Source organism: Panthera pardus, unplaced genomic scaffold, assembly GCF_024362965.1.
Source record: "Panthera pardus isolate Hobbes unplaced genomic scaffold, ASM2436296v1 HiC_scaffold_8, whole genome shotgun sequence".
In the NCBI taxonomy this organism is placed as follows: Eukaryota; Metazoa; Chordata; class Mammalia; order Carnivora; family Felidae; genus Panthera; species Panthera pardus.
In genome coordinates this window covers 8830188-8854329 of record NW_026527013.1, presented here as the reverse complement: position 1 = coordinate 8854329, position 24142 = coordinate 8830188, and the positions used below count along the sequence as shown (strand labels likewise).

At 48.7% G+C, this 24142-nt stretch overlaps 1 protein-coding gene across 5 annotated transcripts; it reads left to right on the top strand.

The window, feature by feature from the left end:
* The first annotated feature begins 7497 nt into the window (after positions 1–7497).
* Positions 7498–24026, top strand: ECSIT (ECSIT signaling integrator). Of its 5 annotated transcripts, none has more exons than XM_019427627.2 (9): positions 7498–7602; positions 7815–7951; positions 13855–13974; positions 17648–18065; positions 18450–18673; positions 22515–22572; positions 22689–22837; positions 23038–23143; positions 23683–24026. In XM_019427627.2, the coding sequence occupies exons 3-9, from the start codon at positions 13879–13881 to the stop codon at positions 23931–23933; spliced, it is 1302 nt and encodes a 433-aa protein (XP_019283172.2). In that variant the 5' UTR covers positions 7498–7602; positions 7815–7951; positions 13855–13878; the 3' UTR covers positions 23934–24026. The 5 variants fall into 5 exon arrangements, with proteins under 5 accessions (XP_019283172.2, XP_019283174.2, XP_053754186.1 ...); XM_019427629.2 differs by having other exon boundaries at positions 7815–7955; XM_019427628.2 differs by having other exon boundaries at positions 7512–7606.
* Positions 24027–24142: the final 116 nt, after the last annotated feature.

Below are 24142 nucleotides of genomic sequence, written 5' to 3'. Positions count from 1 at the left end.
GAAATCAAGAGTCAGACACTCAACCAGTATTTGTTGAGCACCCAAACACACTCCCACCTCAGGACCCTTGCACCAGCGGTCCCTTCCAGCAGTCACATTTCCAAAAGATGCCTGGATGGTGATGCCTTCACTTCTTCTGCTCAAATGTCACCACTTTGGAGAGGCCCTCCCTGACCACCTGCCCTAAAATAACAGCATCACCCAGACGGACTTTGAGAGGGTGAGCACGAGGGAATTGTTCACATGTGTTTGCACCTGACAGTTGCTGTGTCTGCCTCCATAAAAATTTTCACTTTAAAAAGTCATTTTTAGGGGTGCCTCGGTGGCTCAGTCAGTTAAGCGTCTGACTCTTGATTTTGGCTCAGATTATGATCTCACGGTTCGTGGGATCAAGCCCCGCATTGGGCTCTGCACTGACAGTGGGAGCCTGCTTGGGATTCTCCCTCTCCCTCTCTCTCTCTCTCTGCCCCTCCCCTGCTTGCACTCTCTCTCTCAAAATAAGTAAACTTTTTGCAAAGTCATTTTAAAAGCCCCCACTTATACCTGATGCTAATATAACACTGTATGTCAATTATATTTTAATGAAAAAATTAAAGGCCTACCACGCTCTATCTCCTTTCCCCGCTTTCTTTTTCTTATCATCTCCTGTTTTCTCAACTTGTATCTCATCCTGTGAGCATAAAAACTCCACGGGCAGGGCTTTGCTTGCTTTGTTCACCGCTCTGTCTCCAGTGCCCGTACATTGCCTGTATACAGCAGGCACTCAAAAAAGGCTTGCTGGGTAAAAGGAATTAAAGTTGATGAGCCAGGACTCAGACATTTGTCTGCAATGTTGGTGTTTAAGCATGCACAAAGGAAGGGCATAATTTCCAGGAAGTTCCTGGACTAAGGATAGTTGAGCTGGGGATCTCCTTTGCGTTTGCATCCTAACTTTCCCCAGAAGACCAGCTTGGGGGTGGTTAGGGGGTTGGGCCTCGGGCCATGGAGGGAGTTATGTAGGCCATTCTCCAGTTTCCCACTCCCTGGTCCAGGCATGAGCTCTGCAAGATGTTTTGTAGGAAAAACATCTGGTTGAACAATGGAGACTTTTTTTTTTTATTAAATTTTTTTTTTAACGTTTTTTATTTTTGAGACAGAGAGAGACAGAGCATGAATGGGGGAGGGGCAGAGAGAGAGGGAGACACAGAATCGGAAGCAGGCTCCAGGCTCTGAGCCATCAGCCCAGGGCCCGACGCGGGGCTCGAACTCACGGACTGTGAGATCGTGACCCGAGCTGAAGTCGGCCGCTCAACCGACTGAGCCACCCAGGCGCCCCTGGAGACTTTTTTAAAAAGGGGACCGGTGACTACCAGATGGGCAGAATTCAGAACACCCGACAACACCAAGTGCCAGGGAGGCCGCAAGAACGTTGTGGATGGATGTAGGCAGTTTGTTGAGAGGTTTCAAAATGACGAGTGTCCTTTCCTTTTCTGGTGGTTATAATTTTATATATCAAGTCGACTGAGCCATGGGGTACCCAGATGGTTGGTCAAACGTTCTTCTGGGTGTGTCTGTGAGGGTGTGTTTGGGTGGGATTCATATTTGAATTATAAACGGGAAAACAGACTGCCCTCCCCAATATGGAGGGGCCAGAACAAAAAGACTGACCTTCTGTCCAGTAAGAAGAAAACGCCTAATGTCTGACATCCGTCTTTTTTCTCCCTCCAGACTGGAACTTCTTGGATCTCAAATTTGCCAGCTCTCACACCGGAACTTACATTCATTGGCCCTCTGGGTTCTCAGAGCTTCAGACTTGGACTAGAACTACATCGTCTGCTCTCCTGGGTCTCCAGCTTGCCAACTGCAGATATTGGACTTATTAGCCTCCATAATCATGTGAGTCATTTCCTTGTAATAACACCCCCTCCTGTCTCTCTCTCTCGTTCTCTTTGTTTCTCTCTATTCTAACTGGTTCTGTTTCTCTGGAGAATCCTGCTATTCAACACATCTTCTGATCCCGAAAATCATTTTTAGAATACACCTAAGAAGTACAAGTGGAGGTGTGAAAAGAACATTTATTGCAGTATCTTCTTGACAACAAGTTACCCTGGGGGCATCTGGGTGGCTCAGTCTTTAAGCGTTCCGCTCTTGATCTCAGTTCAGGTCTCAGTCTCAGCTCAGGTCTTGATCTCAGGATTGTGAGCTCAAGCCTCATGCCTGGGAATGACGCTGGGTGTGGAGCCCACTTTAAAAAAAAAAAGAAGAATAGAGAGAAGGGGGTTCTGGATCCATATTCCATGGGTTTGGAACATGCCCTGTTGCTTCCTGACTGTGCGACCTTGGCGAGATATCTTAACTTCTCTGTGATTCCGTTTCCTCCTCTGGGAAACGGGCATACTGATAGTACCTGCTTCCTAGATTTCTTTCTTAACTTTTTACTTTTAGATAATTTTAGACTTACAGAAAAGTTCAAAAATAGCATAGAGTGTTCCCATTTACCCTTCACCTTGCTGCCCCTACTGTTAACATCTTATGTAACCAAGTTCACTTATTAAAACTAAGAACTTAACCTTGGTACAATACTATTAATAAACTACAGCCTTGATTTGGATTTCTCCAGGTTTTCTACTCCTCCTTTTTCTGCTCCAGGACCCAATCCAAGATCTCTCATGGCACTTAATTGTCTTGTCTCCTTAGACTCCTCCAGTGACAGCCCCTTGTCGTTCATGCCCTTGGCACTCCTCAAGAGAACCGGTCAGCAACCGTGTAGACTCTCTCCACTTGGTTTATCTTGATTGGATTGAGGTTTTCACATTACTGGGAAGGATACCAGAGAGGTGATGTTCCCTTCGCATATCGGGGGCTTATGATGTCACCGTGACTCACTGCTGGTGACTTTAACTTCCGTCCCTTGGTTAAGGTGCTGTCTGCCAGGATCCGACACTGTGAAGCTTCTATCTTTCCCAGGGTTGTCGTGTGGACCGCGCGTAAAAGGGTCTGTGTCGGGGCTCCACACATACTGTTCCGCTGCGTTAATAAAAACAAACACAAAAACACAAAAGACACAACTATGCAAAACGCCTGTGCTTGAATCCACTCCTTCTGTAAGGATCAACAAGAAAATAAGAGCCATAACTGCTTCAAGAGGAGAAGGGACACTGGGAGCCCCGAAGACGGCGGCCAGGTCGCCGACACGACCGCCACTCACGCACGCCCTCGCCCACGTCCGAGCTGAGCGCTCAAACTGCGCCTGCGCAGAGCTGGGCTCCGGCGCTCTCCCAGCAGTGCCCACGTGGCTGTCAACGTGCTGGGGAATGGGGCGTGCACAAGCCCCCCCCCCCCCCCCCGTACCGGCAGTTGATTGGCTGGCGCTCCTCTCAGCCTGGCCAATCACAGGAGTCTTGATGCCGCGCGGCTGCGCAGGCTTTCAGGCAGCCTGAGGGTGGCGCGCGCGCGTATCCTGTCCCCGCATGGCAGTGCCTTGCCTTATGGAGGCCAAGGGACTGCAGATACGGCTTTTGCGGGGTGGATAACTGCCCTTGCCTGGAGCCTCTGTTACTGCCAGCCCTGCCCCCCGTTTTATGTGCTAATCCTCTTCGGTTAATAGCCTTCAACTGGGGCTTTCCAGGGGGGCCTGGGAGCGCCCTACTCCAATCTGACCTCATCTCGTATCACTTCTTTTTTTCTTTTTTAATTTTTTTTTAATGTTTATCTAGTTTTGAGAGAGACAGAGACAGAGCTTGAGCGGGGGAGGGGCAGAGAGAAAGGGAGACACAGAATCCGAAGCAGGCTCCAGGCTCCGAGCTGGCGGCACAGAGCCCGACGCGGGACTCGAACCCACGGACCGTGAGATCATGACCTGAGCCGAAGTCGGAGGCCCAACCGACTGAGCCACCCAGGCGCCCCATTTGTCTTTTTTTAAGTAGACTTTAAAAAATTTTTTAAATATGCACAACATAAAATTTACCATTTTTAAGTGTACACTTCCGTGTTATTAAGTACATTCACATTGTTGTGCAATCGTCACCACCATCCATCACCAGAACTTTTTTCAGTCTTCCAAAATGGAAACTGTTGCCATTTAACGCTAACTGCCCATTCTCTATTCCCTTCAGCTCCCGGCAAACACCATTCTACTTTCTGTCTCTCTAATTTGCCTGTTCTAGGGACCCCCTATAAATGGAATAATATAGTATTTGTCCTTTTGTGACTGGTTCCTTTCATTTAGCACAATATCCTCAAGGTTCATCCATATTGTATCATGTATCAGAATTTACTTAATTTTTATTATTTTATATATTTTTAAAATGTTCATTAGAGAGGGAATGAGAGAACATGGGGGAGGGGCGGGGGGGAACAGAGGATCTAAAGTGGGCTCTGTGCTGGGGCGCCTGGGTGGCTCAGTCGGTTGAGCGTCCGACTTCAGCCCAGGTCATGATTTCGCAGTCAGAGAGTTCAAGCCCTGCATAGGGACCTGTGCTGACAGCTCAGAGCCTGGAGCCTGCTTCGGATTCTGTGTCTCCCTCTCTCTCTGCCCCTCCCCCGCTCATGCTCTGTCTCTCTCACTCTCAAAAAGTGAATAAATGTTTAAAAAAAAATTTTTTTTTTTAAATAAAGTGGGCTTTGTGCTGACAGCCGACAGCCCAGTATGGGGCTTGAACTCACAAACTGTGAGATCATGACCTGATCCAAAGTTGGATGCTTAACCCACCGAGCCACCCAGGTGCCCCCATGTTTTAAAACGTTTAAACTGAGCTATTACATAAAGTAAAATGTATGGATCTTAATGGAAAGCTCAATGAATTTTCACATATATACTCGTGTAGTCGTTACATAGCTCAAGCCATAAAATATTTCTTTTTAAAATGTCTTTATTGGGACACAAGCAAGCAAGTAACCACACAAGCAAGATGGGGCTGAACTTTTGGGCTAATTACATGGGGTCAACGTTCCCAAGTTCAAAATAGATTAACATTAACAAGATGGCAGCCACAATTATGTCCTAAACAGTTCTGACGTTGTACTTAATCTTTTTCAAGCTGCCAGTGGTTGGAAAAGGCTTCAATGGAACAAGGGTCTTTGTCCGTGTCCCCAGTTAGAATGCCAGCTCTCCAAGGCCAGGATTTTTTTTGTGTTCACTGCTCTTCCTCAGTGCTTAGAACAGTGCCTGTTATAAAGGCAAGCCCTCAACAGATTCCTGTTGAGTCAATCTGAGCCTTCTCATGGTGGGGTGGGAAAAGCCTCAGCCTCCTGTGCACAACCTCCCCCATTCTGGCCTAGGGTCCAAGTCTCCAGCAGTGTTGAGGGAAGATCTTTGAGATCTCTTCAATTGCTTCCCGCTGTCGGCTCTGGGTCATGAGGGGCTCCCCTGCCTCACGCCTTGGACAGGGTGAAGTGGTACATCCATAGCATGTTGAGGATGCCCAGGACCAGCATAGCCAAGGTCAACACCCCTCAAATTTTAGAATGGCATCACAATGATGCCAGCTACATAGCCCAAAGCCACACCATTCAGTGAGGCCACTCGTGAGTTTCGGGGCAGCCGACTGTACTCAGGAACCAACTGTGGACAGGTGGGTTAGAGGATCGGAGGTTGAGGGAAGGGGAGGGGAATGCAGAAGACCGCGAAGGTCCCCTCGTGTCCCCAAACCCAGGCACCCAAAATTAGCAAAGGGCTTTGAGCAGAGAAGTAACTCAGTAAGGCAGACTGCCCTGGGGCTGGGGAAAGATGCCAAAAGGCAGGGGCAGGGTAATTAGTCAGGCATGTGGAAGGTGAGCTACAGGGGGCTGTCACAAAGGGACTGGTGGTCTAAAGATTGGGGTGAGCATTAGGCACATTTATCCATTAATCTATCCATTGTCGTAACTAACATCTGTTGAGCACCTACCATGTTCCAGGTCCTGTCCCTACAGCTGGGGACACTACACGTCACAAACAAATTCCCCCTGTCCTCATGGAGCTTATAGTAACCGAGCCCACGGATGTTCAATCCATGCAGGCAAGGAGGAGGGGAGAGGTGTGTCCAGGGTTCTTTACATGAAGCAGCAGAAGCCAAAGAGAGAAACTGCATGGTAACACGGGCACATCTGATCCTGGTTCGCGGAGAATCCCCACCAGGTCTGGAGAGAGCAGGGGTCAGAAGTGTGCCAAGGATTGTGTGAATGTGACCCTGGGGTCCCACCCAGCTGGATCCTATCTATCTTAGGGCGGGTAACCAGAGCCCTCAGCCACAGTCTGTGGGGTGAGGTGAGCAGGGGGCCCACTGAACCCTGGACAGCCGTGGACAGGGCGGCTGGGGGCCTGGTGTGGAGCGGTCAAGGCCCTGGGTCAACCTCTTCCCGGGGCTGGGGCAGAGAGAGACAGCGGGCTGGACAATGAACCCCCTTAGCTGGGCCAACCTCAATCTGAGAACCTTCCTGAAGAGGTCCCTTCCTCACCTGGTCACCCACAGCAGTGTCCACCCCACTCCCCTGTGCTGCCAGTTCCCCACACTCGCAGGAGTGTAGAGTAGGGGTGAGAGTGAAATGGAGAACGTCCCTCTGGGCCTGCTGACTCTGTTACAGAGTGCAGTTGATGTTGACTGTCTCCGGGGAAAGCAGGTTGTACCTGCTGAGAGCGCTGAAGGCGAGGGAGAGGAGGATGAACACACACCTGGGGAGGAGACAGGGGCAAGTTGGGTGCCCGCCCTCCTGGCCCCGCCCCTCCCTCTGGCTCCGTCCCGCACGACCGGAAGTCCCACTGGAGGCATTTGCTTGAGTCCAAATCACAGCCAGAGGCTGACGAGCACGCGCTGGCTGAGCACCCAGGAGCTCCTTTGGTGCGAGACCAAGTCAGAAGGCTGAACCACTGGAGGGGGCGCCATAGGAATGGGCTGGGGTGGTCATTGCCCTGTGGCCAAGTCTCCGCCCCGCCCCAGGTACCGCCTATGCCCAGCAGCTTTATATATATATATACAATTTATATATATATAATAATATATATAATTCATAAATATAAAATTCGTATATAAAATTCATATATATATATATATATATATATATATATATATATATATATAATCCCATGAGGTTATTATAACTGGCCCATTTCAGGGTGAGATGACCCAGGCACAGATGAGTTAAGCAGTAGCCCAGAGTCAGGGAGCTAATTAGCAAAACTTGTCTCCTTCACTGCTATGTATCAGCCCAGTATCCTCAGCGACTAAAACTGCGCCTAGCACACGGTAAGCGCTCAATAAAGGTTAGGCGAACAAACGAAGGAATCCACATCACTTCTACCATCAATGTTTTATTTTCCACATTTCAGGTGGGAAAACTGGGCCTCCACCTGGAGTCACAGGCCGCCTAAGTCCAGCCTCCCAGCCCGGATCGGTCCAATCATTCCTTTCCCTGCCTTAATGGGGGTGCGGCTTGCCCTGTTAGGGGTGGGGCCTGGCTCGGTGTGAGGAGGGACCAAGTTCTTTCTGTCTTCCTATTGGTGCTCCTCCATTTTGGGCGGGACCTCTCTAAACCTGTGTTCTCGATTTGCTGTCTCCCCGGTGGCCCCTGACCTGGAAGCTCTCTGGGTAAAATGGCGGCGCCCGGAGTCACGACCGAGCCGGCTTGGAGTCCGCGGTTTGCCGCGTGAGTATGTAGATCGCCCGTGGGGAGGCGAGAGCAAACTGCTGGGTCCTGGGGTGGCCGGTTCTGGGCCGGCAGGACTGGAGGACAGCCCAGAGCGACCCAGCTGCAGGGCCAGGGCACCGTGACCTTTGGAGGTGCGGGACGGGGACGTGCTGGAAAAAGCCGATCTCTGTATACTACCCTCCCCACGTCCCTAATCTCCTATTTTGCAGATGAGACAGCTGAGGCTCAGAGAGGTTAAGGGCCTCTCCCGAAGTCACGCCGGAAGTTGGCAGCTAGGCTGGAATTCGGACCCGCGTCTGTTTATCCCAAGGATCCCAGAATCCTGGCAGCCAGCCTCAGAGCTGCTGTAGGTACACCCCGCCACGGCGTTCAGATGTACAGATCATAGATGTTTTGTAGCAATTTAGCTCTTCTCCCCATTCAGCTGATACTTGTTAGGCACCTGCTTTGTACCAGGCACTGTCCAGGTGCTGGAGACACAGCAATGAGGAAGACAGACAAAAATCCCCTATCTCCTGGGGTAGCCAGACATTAAACAAGTCAGAAATACAGGGAACAGCTGATTTCAGATGCTAATAATTGTTAACAGTGCATTCATCAGGGTGATGGGTGCTTGGATTGGGAGTGGGGCTGTGGTCCAGGAAGCCCTCTCATTTGAACATAGACCTGCACGACCAGAGACAGCTATGGACGAATCTAGGAGAAGAAATTTCCAAACAGGGGGAATAGCAAGTGCAAAGGCTCTGAGACTGGAATAAACTTAGCTTGTTTAACAAACAGCGTAGCTAGAGCTGCGAGAGCTAGAGTGATAAGAGTTGAGTTTGGAGAGGTAGACCCTGTCTACCCCCCACCACGGGGTTCAGACTTACAGATCTGAATATCTGTGTAATATAACACTAGTGATTTTTAGGCAGAGAACACTGAATTTAGTTTACATTTAAAAAAAGCTCCCTCTGGCCATGGCGGGGAGAACTGACTGGAGGGGACGTTGGGTAGGCCTTAAGGACAGAGATCATGGGATTGGGGTGGTGGCTTGCCGATGCAGAGAAATGGATGTATTTGGGATGGACTTGGACGTACTCATCAGGACTACTTGGTGGACTGGATGGGGCAATGAGGGACATAGCGGATGCAGAAATGACTTCTAGGTCTGTGGCCCGAATGACTAGGAATGGTGGTGTCATTCGCTAGGGTGGAGAGGAACACGTTTAAGCAGGGATATCACTTTGGAGCAGATTAAGTTGGAGACGGCTGGGTACATGCCAAAATGGCAGTTAGGTATGGGGGTTGGAGGTCAGGACTGGCAATAACTGTTTGGAATCCATCAGAACATAGATTGTCATTTTTCAGACTTTAACACACGTAGGAGAAACCTGGACTCTTATTAAAATGTGGATTCTGACTCAGGAGATCTGGGTTAGGGCTGAGATTTTGCTTTTCTTTCTTTCTTTTTTTTTTTAATTTATTTATTTTTTAACATTTATTCATTTTTGAGACAGAGAGAGACAGAGCATGAACGGGGGAAGGTCAGAGAGAGAGGAAGACACAGAATCCTAAACAGGCTCCAGGCTCTGAGCTGTCAGCGCAGAGCCCGACGCGGGGCTCGAACTCACAGACCACGAGATCATGACCTGAGCCGAAGTCGGACGTCCAACCGACTGAGCCACCCAGGCGCCCCAAGATTTTGCTTTTCTAATGAGCTCCCAAATGATGATATTGATATAGCTGATCCCTGGAACACACTTTGAGTAGTGAAGATTCAGATTAAGGTCTCAATCTTAGCGGCATATTAGAGTCACCGGAGTGTTTTATTTATTTTATTTTTTATTTTAGAGAGAGAGAGAGCGTGAGCGGGTTGGGGATAGAGGGAGAGAGAGAGAGAGAGAGAGAGAGAGAGAGAGAGAGAGAGAACCCCAGACAGGCTCCACGCTGAGTGCTCAGCATGGAGCCCGGCTCTGCCGATCTATGACCCTGGGATCATGACCTGAGCTGAAGTCAAGAGCTGGGTGCTCAACCCACTGAGCCACCCAGGCGTCCCCATTGCTGTCCTTTAAAATGCTGATGCCTACCTTTAGATACTTTGATTTATTATATCCGATGTATGGCCTGGGCATGGGAATTTTTAAAAGCCCCCAAGATGATTCTAATATGAACAAAGTCTGAGAACCATTAAAGCCGCCTACAAGAATACAGAGAAGAGGGGAACAAGTTGAAAGACACTTCAGGGTAGCAGACAGACAGATTCAGGATGTGGGACTCTTCGCAATCTTAGTACTCAAAGTGTGGTCCCCATACCAGCAACATCAGCATCATTTGGAAGCTTGTTGGATGTACAGGATCTTTAGCTCTACCCCAGACTTGCTGAATCAAAATCTGCATTTTAACAAGATCCTAAGTGATTCATCTACACATTCAAGTTTGCAGACATTGTAGCTTTAAAGAAGGAAGTGGGTCATGTCAAAAAGGTGGGAAGAGGGCCTCACCCATGATGTATGTTTCTGAGAAATTGAGCAAAATGAAGCCTTAAAAATAATCATTGGCTTTCATAAGTGCAAAATGCAAAAGGGGCCTTTACAAATGGTATTAGTGGGGTGGTTGGGGCAGCAGCCAAGTTGGAGAGAGTGAGGAAACATAATGTGTATACACCTCTTGGGAGAAACTTTACTGTAAAGGGAGCAGAGATATGGAGCAGAGGCTGGAGGGAGTCTTCAGGTCAAAATGGGAGATGTTAGAGAAAGTTTAAATGGTGATAAGAATGATCCAGACATTTCCCATCTCATTTTATGAGGTCAGCATTATCCTGATACCAAATCAAACAGACACTAAAAACTACAGACCAATGTCTCTTACGAATATGGATGTAAAAATCCTCAACAAAATAACAAGCAAACCAAACTTTAGCAACATATAAAAAGTATTATATACCATGATCAAGTGGAATTTATCCCATAAAAGCAAGATTAGTTTAAAATCTGAAAATCAGTTAATGAGATACACCATATTAACAAAATAAAAGATAAAAACTACATGATTATTTCAGTAGATGCAACAAAAAATACTTCACAAGATCCAGTATCCTTTCTGATAGAAGCATTCAACATCTGGGTATAGAAGGGAATTTCTTCAACCTTATAAAGGCCATGTATGAAAAACAGACAGCTCACATCATACTTAATGATAAAAGACTGGACACTTTTCCCCTGAGATCAAGAATAAGAAAACGATGTCCACTCTTGTCACTTCCATTCAACATTGTACTGGAGGTTCCAGCAAGGGCACTTGAGAAAGGAAAAGAAGTAAAAGATACCCAGTTTGGAAAGGAAGAGATAAAACTATACTTGCTGATGATGTGATCTTGTATATAGAAAAGAATCCAATAAAAAGCTATTGGGACTAATAAGTGAGTTCAACAAGGTTGTAGGATAGATCAACATATAAAAATAGTATGCCAATATAGAAATACATATAGTGCCATACTGGCACTGAACAGTGTGGAAATGAAATTAAGAAAATAATCCCATATACGTAATAGCTTCATAAAGAATGAAATATGAATAAATTTAACAAAATAAATAAAAGACACATACAGTGAAAACTATAAAACACTGTTGAAAGAAATTAAAGATGATCTAAATAAGTGGAGAGGTATCCCATGTTCATGGATCAGAAGACTTAATATTATTAAGATACCAATATTCCCTAAACTCATCTGTAGACTCAATACAATCCCTATCAGAATCCCTCTGACTTTTTGCAGTCATTGACAGCTGATTCTAAAATGTATATGTAATTGCAAGGGACCCAGAATAGCCAAAACAACTTTGTAAAAAAAAAAAAAAAAAAAAAGTACAAAGTTGAAGGACTTAACACTTCCTGATTTTAAAACTTACAAACTGTAGGGGCGCCTGGGTGGCGCAGTCGGTTAAGCGTCCGACTTCAGCCAGGTCACGATCTCGCGGTCCGTGAGTTCGAGCCCCGCGTCAGGCTCTGGGCTGATGGCTCGGAGCCTGGAGCCTGTTTCCGATTCTGTGTCTCCCTCTCTCTCTGCCCCTCCCCCGTTCATGCTCTGTCTCTCTCTGTCCCAAAAATAAAAAAAAAAAAAAAAAAAAAACGTTGAAAAAAAAAATTAAAAAAAACTTACAAACTGTAATAAAACAGTGTAGTGCTGGCTTAAGACTCAATATAGATCAATAGAATTGGGAGCCCAGAATTAAACCCTTACATTTATGGTCAATTGATTTTCAGCAAGAATGCCAAGACAAAAAGTACACTTACCACGATGAGCACGGAGTAATGTATAGAATTGTAGAATCACTATATTGTACAGCTGAAATGAATATAACACTGTATGTTAACTATACTGGAATTAAAATTTTAGAACTTAATTTAAAAAAGAAAAAGAATGCCAAGACCCAGAAATACAGAAAGAATAGTGTCTTCAACAAATAGTACTAGGGCAACTGGATATCCACATGAAATGAACCCCTTTTTCACACCATACAGAAAGATTAATTCAAGGTGGATCCCAGGACTAAATGTAAGAGCTAAAACTATTAAACTCTTAGAGAAAACATGGGAGTAAATCTTCATGACCTTGGGCTAGGCAGTGGGGTTTTTTGTTTGTTTTTTGTTTGAATTTAGTGGGTTTTTTTTTAATGTTTATTCATTTTTGAGAGACAGAGAATGAGCAGGGAAGGGGCAGAGAGAGGGAGACACAGAATCTGAAGCAGGCTCCAGGCTCTGAGTTGTCAGCACAGAGCCCAACGTGGGGCTCAAACTCAAGAACTGCGAGATTATGACCTGAGCTGAAGTCGGACGCTCAACCGACTGAACCCCCCAGGCACCCCTTAGTTTAGTGGTTTTTTTTAGATATAACATCAAGATCACAGCTATAAAAGAAAAACATAAATTGGACATCATTGGAATAAAAACTTGTCCTGCAAACAGTAACATCAAGAAAGTGAAAAGTCAGTCTAATGAATGGGAGAAAGTATTTGTAAAACACAAGGGCCTAGTATTCAGAATATATAAAGAACTCTTACAACTCAATAATAAAAAGATAAGTAACCCAATTTTTTAAATGTACAAAGGATCTAAATAGACATTTCTCCAAAGAAAATACGCATCGGCCAATAAGGGCATGAAAGAATGTTCAACGTCGCTTTTTAAGGAAGTGCAAATCCAACCATGAGATATCACTTCACATTCACTAGTGTGTCTGTAATCAAAAAGACAACAAGAATTGGCAGGGATGTGGAGAAATTGGAACTCTTACATATTGCTCATAAGAATGTAAAATGGTGCAGCCACTTTAGAAAATCGTTTGGCGGGTGTGCCTGGCTGTCAGTTGGTAGAGCATGCACCTCTTGACGTGGGGTTGTGAGTTCAAGTCCCACATTGGGTGTGGGCCCAGCTTAAAAAATTAAAATGAAAAAATAAAACAGTTTGGTAGTTCCTCAAAATGTTAGAATTAACCATACGTCTCAGCAATTTGACTTCTGTGTATCTACCCAAGAGACGTGTAAACACTTTTTCACACAAAACTTCCACCCAAGTGTTCATAGCAGCATTAGTCCTAATAGTCAAAAAGTCGAAACAACCCCAACTATCCATCAACTGAGGAATAGATCAATAAAACATGGCTATATCTGTATAATGGAATTTTTTGACAAAACAAATGAAGTCTGTTACATGCTACGACATGGTTAGCCTTAAACACATGCTAAGTGAAAGAAGTCAGCCACAAAAGAGCACGCGTCGTATTGTACAAACTACCCGGAATAGGCAAATTATAGAAACAGTAAGGTCAGTGCTTGCCTGGGGTTGAGTGATGAGGGGAAATAAGAGAGACTGCCGATTGGGTATAGGTTTTCTTTTTGGGGTGACAAGAATGGTGTGAAATTAGATTGCAGTGGTGGTTGTACAACTCTGAATGTACTAAAAAAAAAAACCATTGAATTTTACACTTGAAAAGGCTGAACCACATGATACGTGAATAAAGCTGTTAAAAAGAAAGGATGATCCAGTAGGGAGGCAGGCCATGGCAGGAACAGATTCCTCGAGGCAGTGAAAGGTTTAGCCCAAGAAAATCGGGACGCTTGATCGTAACAGCCATTGTAAGTCCATGCGGTGAATGAAGAAACCAGTGGGGCTGGTGAGTTGGCCATGCAGTCTGGAACACGGCCACAGCCCGGAAGGGGTCTCCTCTCCGTTAGCTGGCTGATGCTGTCTTTTCTCTGTCTCGGCCAGGTGGTTGTCTGACAAGTGGAGGCAATGAGCTGGGCCCAAGCCATCCTGCTGGCCCGGGGCCTCTCTCGGGGCTGCGGAGGCATCTGCGGGGCCACCGTCACGGGAGCCCCCTTCTCTCAGGTAACCACCAGCTGAACAGTCGTCTGCTCACACCGGCCGGCCTATCTGTTCTGAGGGCCAGTTGACCCCGCCTTAATTCATTTTAAGAAGGGCTGGTGCCCATGCGGGTAAGGGAGTTGAATTTGGAAATAAGGATTTGTGAGCTAAGTAGATGTGGGTGGTGGCTGTGGGTGACCCCTGTATCCACTTGTTGAGATTTGGGCAGAAACTTGAACTTCCATCCCTTCCCGGGGTGACCAGATGGCCCAAGCCAGTCAACGGGCATAGATGGCTACCACAGTGATGGTGGCCGCCGACCTTGTTCTGTTGTGCTTCACAAACAATGCGGTTTTGGGTTTTGTCTGTTTGTTTTTACAAATTGAGGGTTTGTGGCGACCCCGTGTCGAGCAAGCCTGTTGGTGCCGTTGTCCGACAGCGTTTGCTCACTTTGTTCTCGGTGTCCCGTTTTGGTAATTCTTGCAGTACTCCAGACTTACTCATCATTATCCTATTTGATCTGGGATCAGTGATAGTGACTTGCCGGAAGCTCAGGCGCTGGTTAGCATTTTTTAGCAATAAAGTATTTTTTATTTAAGGTACGTGCATTTTTTTCAGACTTAGTGGTATTGCACACTTTATAGGCGACGGTGTAGTGTAAACATAACTTTCGTGCGCACCGGGAAGCCAAAAAATCGGTTTGACTCCTATTATTGTGACGCTTGCTTGATTGCTGTAGTCTGGAACTAAACCCTCCATATCTCCGAGCTATGCCTGTACCTCCCTTACCGAGCACTTCCTCTGGGCCAGGCCGCGTGCTATGCTTTTTGTTATGCTTTTATCTCATTGGTACTATCTCCCCTTCTTTTGGCCATTCTAGAGGTTCCTTTCAATGTTTATTTATTTTTGAGAGAGAGAGATAGAGCATGAGCCAGGGAGGGTCGGAGAGAGAGGGAGACACAGAAACAGAAGCAGGCTCCAGGCTCTGAGCTGTCAGCCCCGAGCCTGACGCAGGGCTCGAACCCATCAACCGTGTGACCCAAGCTGAAGTCAGATGCCTAACCGACTGAGCCACCCAGGCGCCCCGCTTCCTTTCTGATTTTTTAAAAAAAAATTTTTTTAATGTGTTTATTTTTGAGACAGAGAGAGACAGAGCATGAGTGGGGGAGGGGCAGAGAGCGAGGGAGAGAGTATCCCAAGCAGGCTCCATGCTGTCAGCAAGGAGCCCGCCTCTGGGCTCGATCTCCCAAATCGTGAGATCATGACCCGAGCCGAAATCAAGAGTCAGACCCTTAACCGACTGAGCCCCTCAGGCGCCCCTCGCCATATATTTTTAAAGATGCCATATGTATAACCATTGTAATTTAAACATTCAATTCCATTTCAAGTCAGAAATTTGGTGGTGTTGCCATCCACACATGGGTTAGCGAACATTTTTGTACTGAGTCAATACGTATTTTTGGCCTTGCAAGCCACACGGTCTCTGTTAGAACTACCTGGCTCTGCCCCTGTAGCACAAACACAGCCCCAGACTAGACGTAATAAATGTGCGTGGCTGTATTCTCATCCACCTTTAGTGACGAAAGCAGGCAGTTGGCCATATTGGCCCCACAGGCTGTAGTTTGCTGTCTTACGTTGCGGAGGGATCTCGCCTGTCCCCAGTACCCTCCATTCTTCACTCTGGGGAACAAGATCTTCTTGACCCAAGAGAAACACCATCAAAACAGAAGGGGAAGCCGAGGCCTGAGCAGTAAAGCGGCATGTGGTCATAACCTAGCAGAGGACAGGCAAGCCAAGATTCCTGCCGACTCCAAAATCCGCCTTTTCTCTTTTAAGTTTTTGAAAGCTATCTTTTGAATAGACAATACGGCTAGTTACAGCGGGCAATTTGGTTCAACATTCAAAAAGTTCCGGGGCGCCTGGGTGGCTCAGTCAGTTGAGCGTCCGACTTCAGCTCAAGTCATGATCTCGCAGCCTGTGAGTTCGAGGCCCGCGTCGGGCTCTGTGCTGATGGCTCAGAGCCTGGAGCCTGCTTTAGATTCTGTGTCTCCCTCTCTCTCTGCCCCTCTCCCGCTCATGCTCTGTCTCTCTCTCTGTCATAAATAAATAAACATTTTTAAAAAAAGGGTTTTTTAATTAAAAAAAAAAAAAGTTCTAAGGCTACACCATGACCCCACTTAGCTCCCCTCTCTCTCGAGGCAAGAGATGTTCCCCACTTCACGCATTCCCTTCCAGATATATTTCACAGGAGCAAAAAAATTATATACATACAGTTGATTCTCATTATCCACCGGGGTTATGTTTGATAAAGTGGCCGCATACACTGACCTAGTAAATACTGAACTGTCGCCTCCGGGGAAATGTGGGGTCGGTTCCTGCGAGCCTCTGCTCACAGTTTCATCAGCGAGTCAGTATCTTGTTGGATGTGCGTTTCTGTTTAAAGACATCTTATTTAGGGGCGCCTGGGTGGCGCAGTCGGTTAAGCGTCCGACTTCAGCCAGGTCACGATCTCGCGGTCCGTGAGTTCGAGCCCCGCGTCAGGCTCTGGGCTGATGGCTGGGAGCCTGGAGCCTGTTTCCGATTCTGTGTCTCCCTCTCTCTCTGCCCCTCCCCCGTTCATGCTCTGTCTCTCTCTGTCCCAAAAATAAATAAAAAAACGTTGAAAAAAAAAATTAAAAAAAAAAAAAAAAAAAAAAGACATCTTATTTAATATATGCTGTTGGCTCATTAACGTTGAACTCACCGCCAACAGCACTATAACTCAAGCCTGAATGTAGCTTATCTACCACACGGTATTTTCTCTGTAAGGAACAGCAGAGCCTTCTTGCCTGTAGGAACGCTGGACGGCCCGTCAGTACTATGCGTGGGGGCCATTTTCAACCGCAACAGCGCCGACCAGAAGATGTGGAAAATGTGCACTAAGTAAATCTCTAACAGGACGCTTGTTGAGAATACAAGGGCTGAATCCAGAAGGCTGAGCGTCACCTTATTCCATCTCAGCTGGGAATGAACGGGCTTGGGTGACTCAGATTTCTCACTGCACAGCCTGTGTCTGTGAATGACCAGGAAGGTGCTGAGAGTATCGGCGTTGGGATTGCAAATCAATGTAGCAAGCAGGCAAATTTCCAAATACGGAATCCACAGCTAATGAAGATCTCTTGTATGTCAGTGGGTGAGGCTTCTTTATACCTATGGGACCCTACTGAACTTCACACATTGCTTGCTTTGCTTTCATAATATATACCCTGGGGCTCGTTCTGGGTCACACAAGACCCTCCTCAGTGTGTCTGATAGACGCAGGCGCCCCTCGTCCAGGTTCATGGCCATTTGCTTAACCATTTCCTTGCTGATGCACGGCGGGGCCGCTTTCCCCTGCTACGGTGGAAAAGGCAAAAGTCATTGGGCACAGGTTGGTAGGTAGCTGTAGGATTTAAAAACCAGACACAGGATCGCTGTATCCGAGGGTGTGTGTTTGTTATCCTGGCCAATATTGCCGAGCTGCCTCCATGGGGGTTTTACCATTGTTCTCTCACACTTCGTAATGGTGCCTGATCTTGGGCTTGTTACCACAGCACCACACGGCCTCAGAGGCCCTGAGGGATGCCCGCTGGCACCTTTCCCAGGAAAGAGCCGGCCCGGCAGTCCCCCAGGGGCCCTGGGAGGGGCCAGATTCCAGCAGCGGTTTCTCTGTCCCCAGGTGTCCCTCCAGGCCCCGCGGGGTCTCCACTGCAGCGCAGCCACCCACAGCTCTGACTCCTGGCTGGTCCCTCCCCCACCTAAGCCCCCAAGGGGACCCACCAGGGCCCTGGCACCCCACGAGGAGCTGTTTAGGCGGGCACCAGATGGGGCGCAGGACAAGGCGAACTTTGTGCGGGCCGTGCAGACCTTCGGGCAGCATAACGTGCACAAGCGGGGCCACGTCGACTTCATCTACCTGGCCCTGCGCAAGATGCGGGAGTACGGCGTCGAGCGGGACCTGGCCGTCTACAACCTGCTGCTCGACGTCTTTCCCAAGGAGGTCTTCCGGCCTCGAAGCATCTTCCAGAGAATCTTCATCCACTACCCACGGCAGCAGGAGTGCGGGATTGCTGTCCTGGAACAGATGGAGAACCATGGTGAGGCCAGCAGGCCCAGGGGCAGGCAGCGGGCTCTCCCCCCGGGACGTGGGCACCTCCGTCGCTCCATGGCTCCAACTTGCCTTTCCTCTGTCTGTTTTGCTGGCTCGCGCCCCCTCCCCCCTCTCTCAATCTCTCCTCTGTCTCTGGTCTCTTTCCTTTCATCTCTCCCTCTGACCTTTCCTTTAAATTCTGATTCTTTTCTCCCTCACCGTCATCAATTCCCTGACTAAATTCTTCCTGTCTCTGGTTCTTTCCATCTGGCCCTCCTCATGATTCCCTCTTGGTCCCGGCTCTTCTGGCCCTCTCCGTCTCCCATGTCTCTGTCTCCCTTTCTCCCTCCTGCCCCCTCCCTGAGGCTCTGCCTGCTTCTGCCCGACACAGGGGTGATGCCCAACAAGGAGACCGAGTTCCTACTGATTCAGATATTTGGACGTAAAAGTTACCCCATGCTCAAGTTCGTGCGCATGAAACTGTGGTTCTCCCGCTTCAAGAATATCAACCCCTTCCCACTGCCCCGGGACCTGCCCCAGGACCCCGTGGACCTGGCCAAGTTGGGCCTGCGGCACATGGAGCCCAACCTCAGCGCCAGGGTCACCATTTACCAGGTATCCACCCCCGTTCGCACCCTCGGCCACAGCCGCGGGCTGAGCCCTTGCTAGATTCCCGTGGCCCTCACTCCTCCCGGCGGCTTGACCTCTGACCTCTTCTCCCGCCCCTCTCCCCCTACTGTCTGTATTCTGGGCATCTGGCTTCCTTTCTGCCGGTTTTCTTCTCAGGCTTTTGTGCTCACCCTTCTTTCTGCCAGGGACACTTGTCCCCAGGACTTCATGTTCTTCAGGTCTCGGCTCTGCTGTCCCTCCCTCAGGATCCCCTTCCTGAACACCCTAGCAGAGGCACACTGGGTGCTTGGCTTGGTTGCTCATTCACCACGACTCAGTTTCCCCTGTGTCTCTCAAGGCTCAGCACAGGGTCCGGCACAAAGCTGAGCTCAGCAGGTGTTTGCCGAATGACTGAATGAAATAGTCCACACACAGACACACACACACACACACCAGTGTTCTAGGGGCCCCACTCATGCCAGACCACATGGGGGGATCCTGTGGTCCTGAAGGCTGACCCCAGGGAGCAGATAGTTTCTCTCAGAGCTGCTGGTTCTGAGATGGAGAAGCACTGGGGGCTCTGGGAGCCCAGAAAGGGCAAGGAGCACGGAGGGCTTCCTGGAGGACGTGAGGGTGAGCTGCACTCAGGACAGAAGAGACAAGGAGAGCATTCTGGGCAGAGGGAGCAGCCTGGGCTGGGGTTCAGAGGGCAGCTGGAATTGCTGGAGATGTAGAAAGAGCTTCCTTTGGCCAGTGCAGGAGGTCGGGGTTGGGGAGAAGAGACCAGGAGGGCACCAGGTTAAAGAGCGTGGTTTGGACCTGTTGGTGAAGAGGGAGCCACATAGAAGTTTTGAGAAGAGGAAGGATGGGGCGGGAGCTCTGTTCTGGAAGGAGTTTCTGTTTTGAAAGCATCCTCTGGTGCTTGGCCACATGGGTGTTGAATGGGGGCTGGGTGGGGCTGGGTGGGCAGAGGACCGAGTTAATAGGAGAGTGGGTGATGGGGTGTCCGGGTGAGAAAGGACAGAGATTTGGCCTGGAGCATATTCCAGAGGAAAGGTATTCTTTAACTCACGTCTTCCTTTTGAAAAGTAAAGCTTTAGAAGCCAAGTGGTACTCGAGAACACAGGATGAAGAGTTCTCCCACGGCCTGGTCCCCAGTCCCCACTCTCCTTCCCCGGAGGTGACCACATCTGTGTCTCCTCCCAAAGAGATTCTGTGCATTTGCAAGCCGATCTAGCCTTTGTATTTATGCTTTTCTCCCCCTAATTTTGAAAAGCACGTACAGAAAGGTTGAAAACATGGTAAAATGATCACCAACACTGCCTAGATCTCAAATGGGAACGATCCAAGCTCCATCAAGAGGGAATTGTCTACATAGATCATAACACCTCAGTCGGGTTGGTAAAAAAACAAACAAACAAACAAACAAAAAAAAACCACAAGTGAAAGGTTGAAGTATGTTCAGTGGTCCAGTTAACTCCCTTCAGCATGAGAAGGGAGAGGAAATAAAAGTTCATACATCGATTTGCCTATTTTCACAAAAATAAATAATGCCAAGATAAGTCTGAAATGGGTAGAAATCATTATCTCTGGGCAGGTAGAGGAGATGGGGTAGAGAGAACAGGAGTGGAAGAGAGACATCTGTTTAAAATGGATCGACATTTCAACTATGTAAATGTTTTAGTGTATTTTTTTTTAACGTTTATTTATTTTTGAGAGAGAGACACAAAGCACGAGCGGGGGAAGGGCAGAGAGAGAGGGAGACACAGAATCCGAAGCAGGCCCCGGGCTCCGAGCCGTCAGCCCAGAGCCCGATGCGGGGCCCGAACCCACGAACCGTGAGATCATGACCTGAAGGGAAGTCAGACGCTTAACCGACTGAGCCACCCAGGCACTCCGATGTTTTAGCGTATTTAAAACAAAATCAGAGAAATGGGGAGGAGGGGGAACCACCATACTGGCAACAAACAGAAACAAAAGGGATCAGACGAAACATCTCCTTGATGGCAAAACCACTGAGACAAAAAGTTCTTCTGAGTCAGTCATCCAACTGCCCATCCTCTGTGGCCTCTATTCTAAGAACACACAAATCTGTAGAGAAATCCCAAGCTTAAGTCCCACAGCGTTAGGGTTAGCAGTAATATCCAAACTGTGTATTTTGATGGATAAGTAAAGGTGCTACTGTTGATAGGAACCAAGATTTTTAGTGTGCGAGACAAAGAAAAACATACAATCAAAATGCTAAAGAAAGAAGAAACACGTGTGAAATTTAAAATGAAAAATCCGTATTAAAAAATCAGACTAATTATATTTTTCAGTAAAAAGGCCCAGGAGCAAAACATATACTGTGTCTCCCTCCCTCCCCTTCACCCCACTCCTCCCCCAAAAACTTCTACTTTAAAAATGTCTCTCTGGAGCACTGGAGTGGCTCAGTCAGTTAAGCCTCCGACTCTTGGTTTCGGCTTAGATCGTGATCTCACAGTTGTGAGTTCAAGCCCCACGTAGGGATCTGTGCTGGCCGTGCTTGGAATTCTCTCCCTCTCTTTCTGCCCCTCCCAACTCATGCTGTCTCAAGTCTCTCCCAAAATAAATAAACAAACCTAAAAAAAAAAAAAAAAAAACGTTTCTCCAATGAAACAGCATTCTACCCGTGTTCTGCACCTTGCCTTTTGCTGTTTTTATTTAAGAATATGGCTGGGAGTTTGTTCTATGTCCATACCTATTGATTCACCTCTGTTCTTTTTAATTTGAAAGGATGGATGATATGTGTTGCAATAGTTGTAAGCTCTCAGACACTTCAATCGAAGAATAGATGCGGTTTTTTTTTTTAAGTTTACTTTTTGAGAGAGAGAATGTGCGCACGCGCCCGGGTGCATGTGAGTGGGGGAGGGGCAGAGAGAGAAGGGAAGAGCCCAAAGCAGGGCTCGAACTCAAGAACCATGAAATCATGACCTGAGCTGAAATCAAGTCAGGTGGTCGGTGGGACTGAGTTACCCAGGCACCCCAAGATGCGTTGTTTGTTTGTTTTTTTTTTTAAATTAAATTTCATCTGGTTTTTTGAATCACGGCAGTATGTAAAATCAAAAAGATATAAAAGGGATTTCCTTTCCTCCCAGTTTTCTGCAGAGACAAACCCTGATTTGCTTCCTGTGTCTCCTCGGGAGCACACTGTGCATGTGAAATTATTTTTCTTTTTATTTTTTTTTCTTTTTATTTTTTTTTTTTACTTTTTTTTTAACGTTTATTTATTTTCGAGACAGAGAGAGACAGAGCATGAACGGGGGAGGGGCAGAGAGAGAGGGAGACACAGAATCTGAAACAGGATCCAGGCTCTGAGCTGTCAGCACAGAGCCCGACGCGGGGCTCGAACTCACGGACCGCGAGATCATGACCTGAGCTGAAGTCGGCCGCTTAACCGACTGAGCCACCCAGGCGCCCCAATTATTTTTCTTTTTAAACCGTCACAAGCACAGAGCCCTTAGTACGTGCCAGGCCCTGTTCTCAGCATTTTGGGACCTTCCGAATTAAGTGCTGTCATCCCCATTTTGCATCTGCAGAAACGGAAGCATCCAGGTACGTTGGCTGAGCCACAGTCACACGGCCTGTGGCAGAGTGGATTTTAGCGCAGGTAGGCGGGCGCCAGGGTCCCCTCTGTGTGCCCATCTTCAATGTCAGCGGCTATTGCCAAAGTGGATAGAAATGAAGAAGGGATGGGCTTGAGTCGACGGGTAGGAGGCTGAGAGGAGCCCTGAATTTGCCGGGACCTCCCGCTCCCCATTTCTCTCCCCAGCTCCCCTGTAGGGGCTGGGGCCCACAAGCTTCCTTCCACCCCTGCTCCTCCTTGCAGACGCCTTCTGCCAGAGACTCCACAGGTGCGGCAGATGCCACTGAGTCCCACATTGTAGGTAAGGCTCTGGCCTGGGGTGGCTGGGTTCTCCCCAGGCCTGCTGGGTGGGCTCCATGGGCCTTCGGGTAGAGCCCCTCAGCCAGGGCTCCCTGAGCACGCGTGTCTCCATACCAGGCATCCAGACTCCTGATCAGCAGGCTGCCCTGGCCCACCACAACCCAGCCCGGCCTATCTTCGTCGAGGGCCCCTTCTCCCTGTGGCTCCGAGACAAATGTGTCTATTATCACATCCTCAGAGCTGACTTGCTGCCCCCAGAGGAGAGGGTGAGAGCCCAAAGCTTGAGTGGGGGGCGTGAGTGTGTGTGAGGTGGGGGTGGGCTGGCACCACCCTGAGGGCTCATGTGAGATCTCAGAGGTGCAGGGGGGAAGGGGAAGGGAGGGATAGCCCCTGGTGTGGGGGGATAGGCTTCAGCCGGCTGCGAGATCCTGGGCCTCTGACTGCCTGCACCCCCTTCCCCGGGTAGGAAGCGGAGGAAATTCCAGAGGAATGGAATCTCTACTACCCGATGCAGCTGGACCTGGACTATGGGAGGAGCGGCTGGGATGACTACGAGTTTGACATCCATAAAGGTACAACTGGGATGGGCACCAAACACCAGCTGAGGTGAGGCCTCTGGGGTGGAAGGCTGGCACCCAGGCTGAGACCTAGCCCAGTCGCCACATGCAGACCCAGCAGATGCCCAAGTACACACACACACACACACACACACACACACACCTCACTCCCCAGGGGCTCCAGGCCTGTCAGCCCTTGGTCATGGAACACCTCTGTGCTGGCTACTGAGTGTGACCAGGACAGGCTCAGTCCTTGCCCTTAGGCAGCTCTGGCCAGTGGGGGAACAGGCAAGTCAAGTTATATTCTTGGGGCCTAAGGGGAGGAGCACCAGGCTTCAGGTGGGGTGTGGGGAGGACTTCCTGGTGGAATGTCAAAGAACCAGGAGGCATCACTTAGGTGAAGCATGGGATTGGCAGTCTAGACAGAGGGGATATCTTGTGCAAAGGCTTGGATGCGCAAGAAACATCCGCCTGTGGCCCGGAAGGGGTGCAGGCACGGGGGTGCTGCTCCAATCCCCACGGCACAAACTCTGAGCGCCTGTTTCTCCCAACAGTGGAGGAAGGCCCTGTCTTCGCCATATGCGTGGCGGGTGCCCACGACCAGGCCACGCTGGCCAGGTGGATCCAGGGCTTGCAGGAGACCAACCCAGGCCTGGCCCAGATCCCCGTGGTCTTCCGCCTGGCGGGGTCCACCGGGGAGCTCCTGGCGACCTCCTCAGGACTGGAGGAGCCGCCCCCGCCCCCACCAGAGGGCCAGGAAGAAGAGGAAAACAATCAGCAGCGACAGCAGCAGGGACAGAGCTGAGGCTGATTGGTCACCAGCACAAACCGTGGACTAGTGTAATAGCATGAGGTGCCCTTTGAATGTACAGCAAATAAAGGTTTTCCGGCTCGGGGCGGCCTTCTCTCTTCTCTGACAGCGTGGCGTCTCTGCCCCTTTAATGTTTGGTGGCCTGGTTTTTCAAGGGGTCTGCGGCATCCGGGACTGACAGATCAGACCCCAAGCTTTCCCTT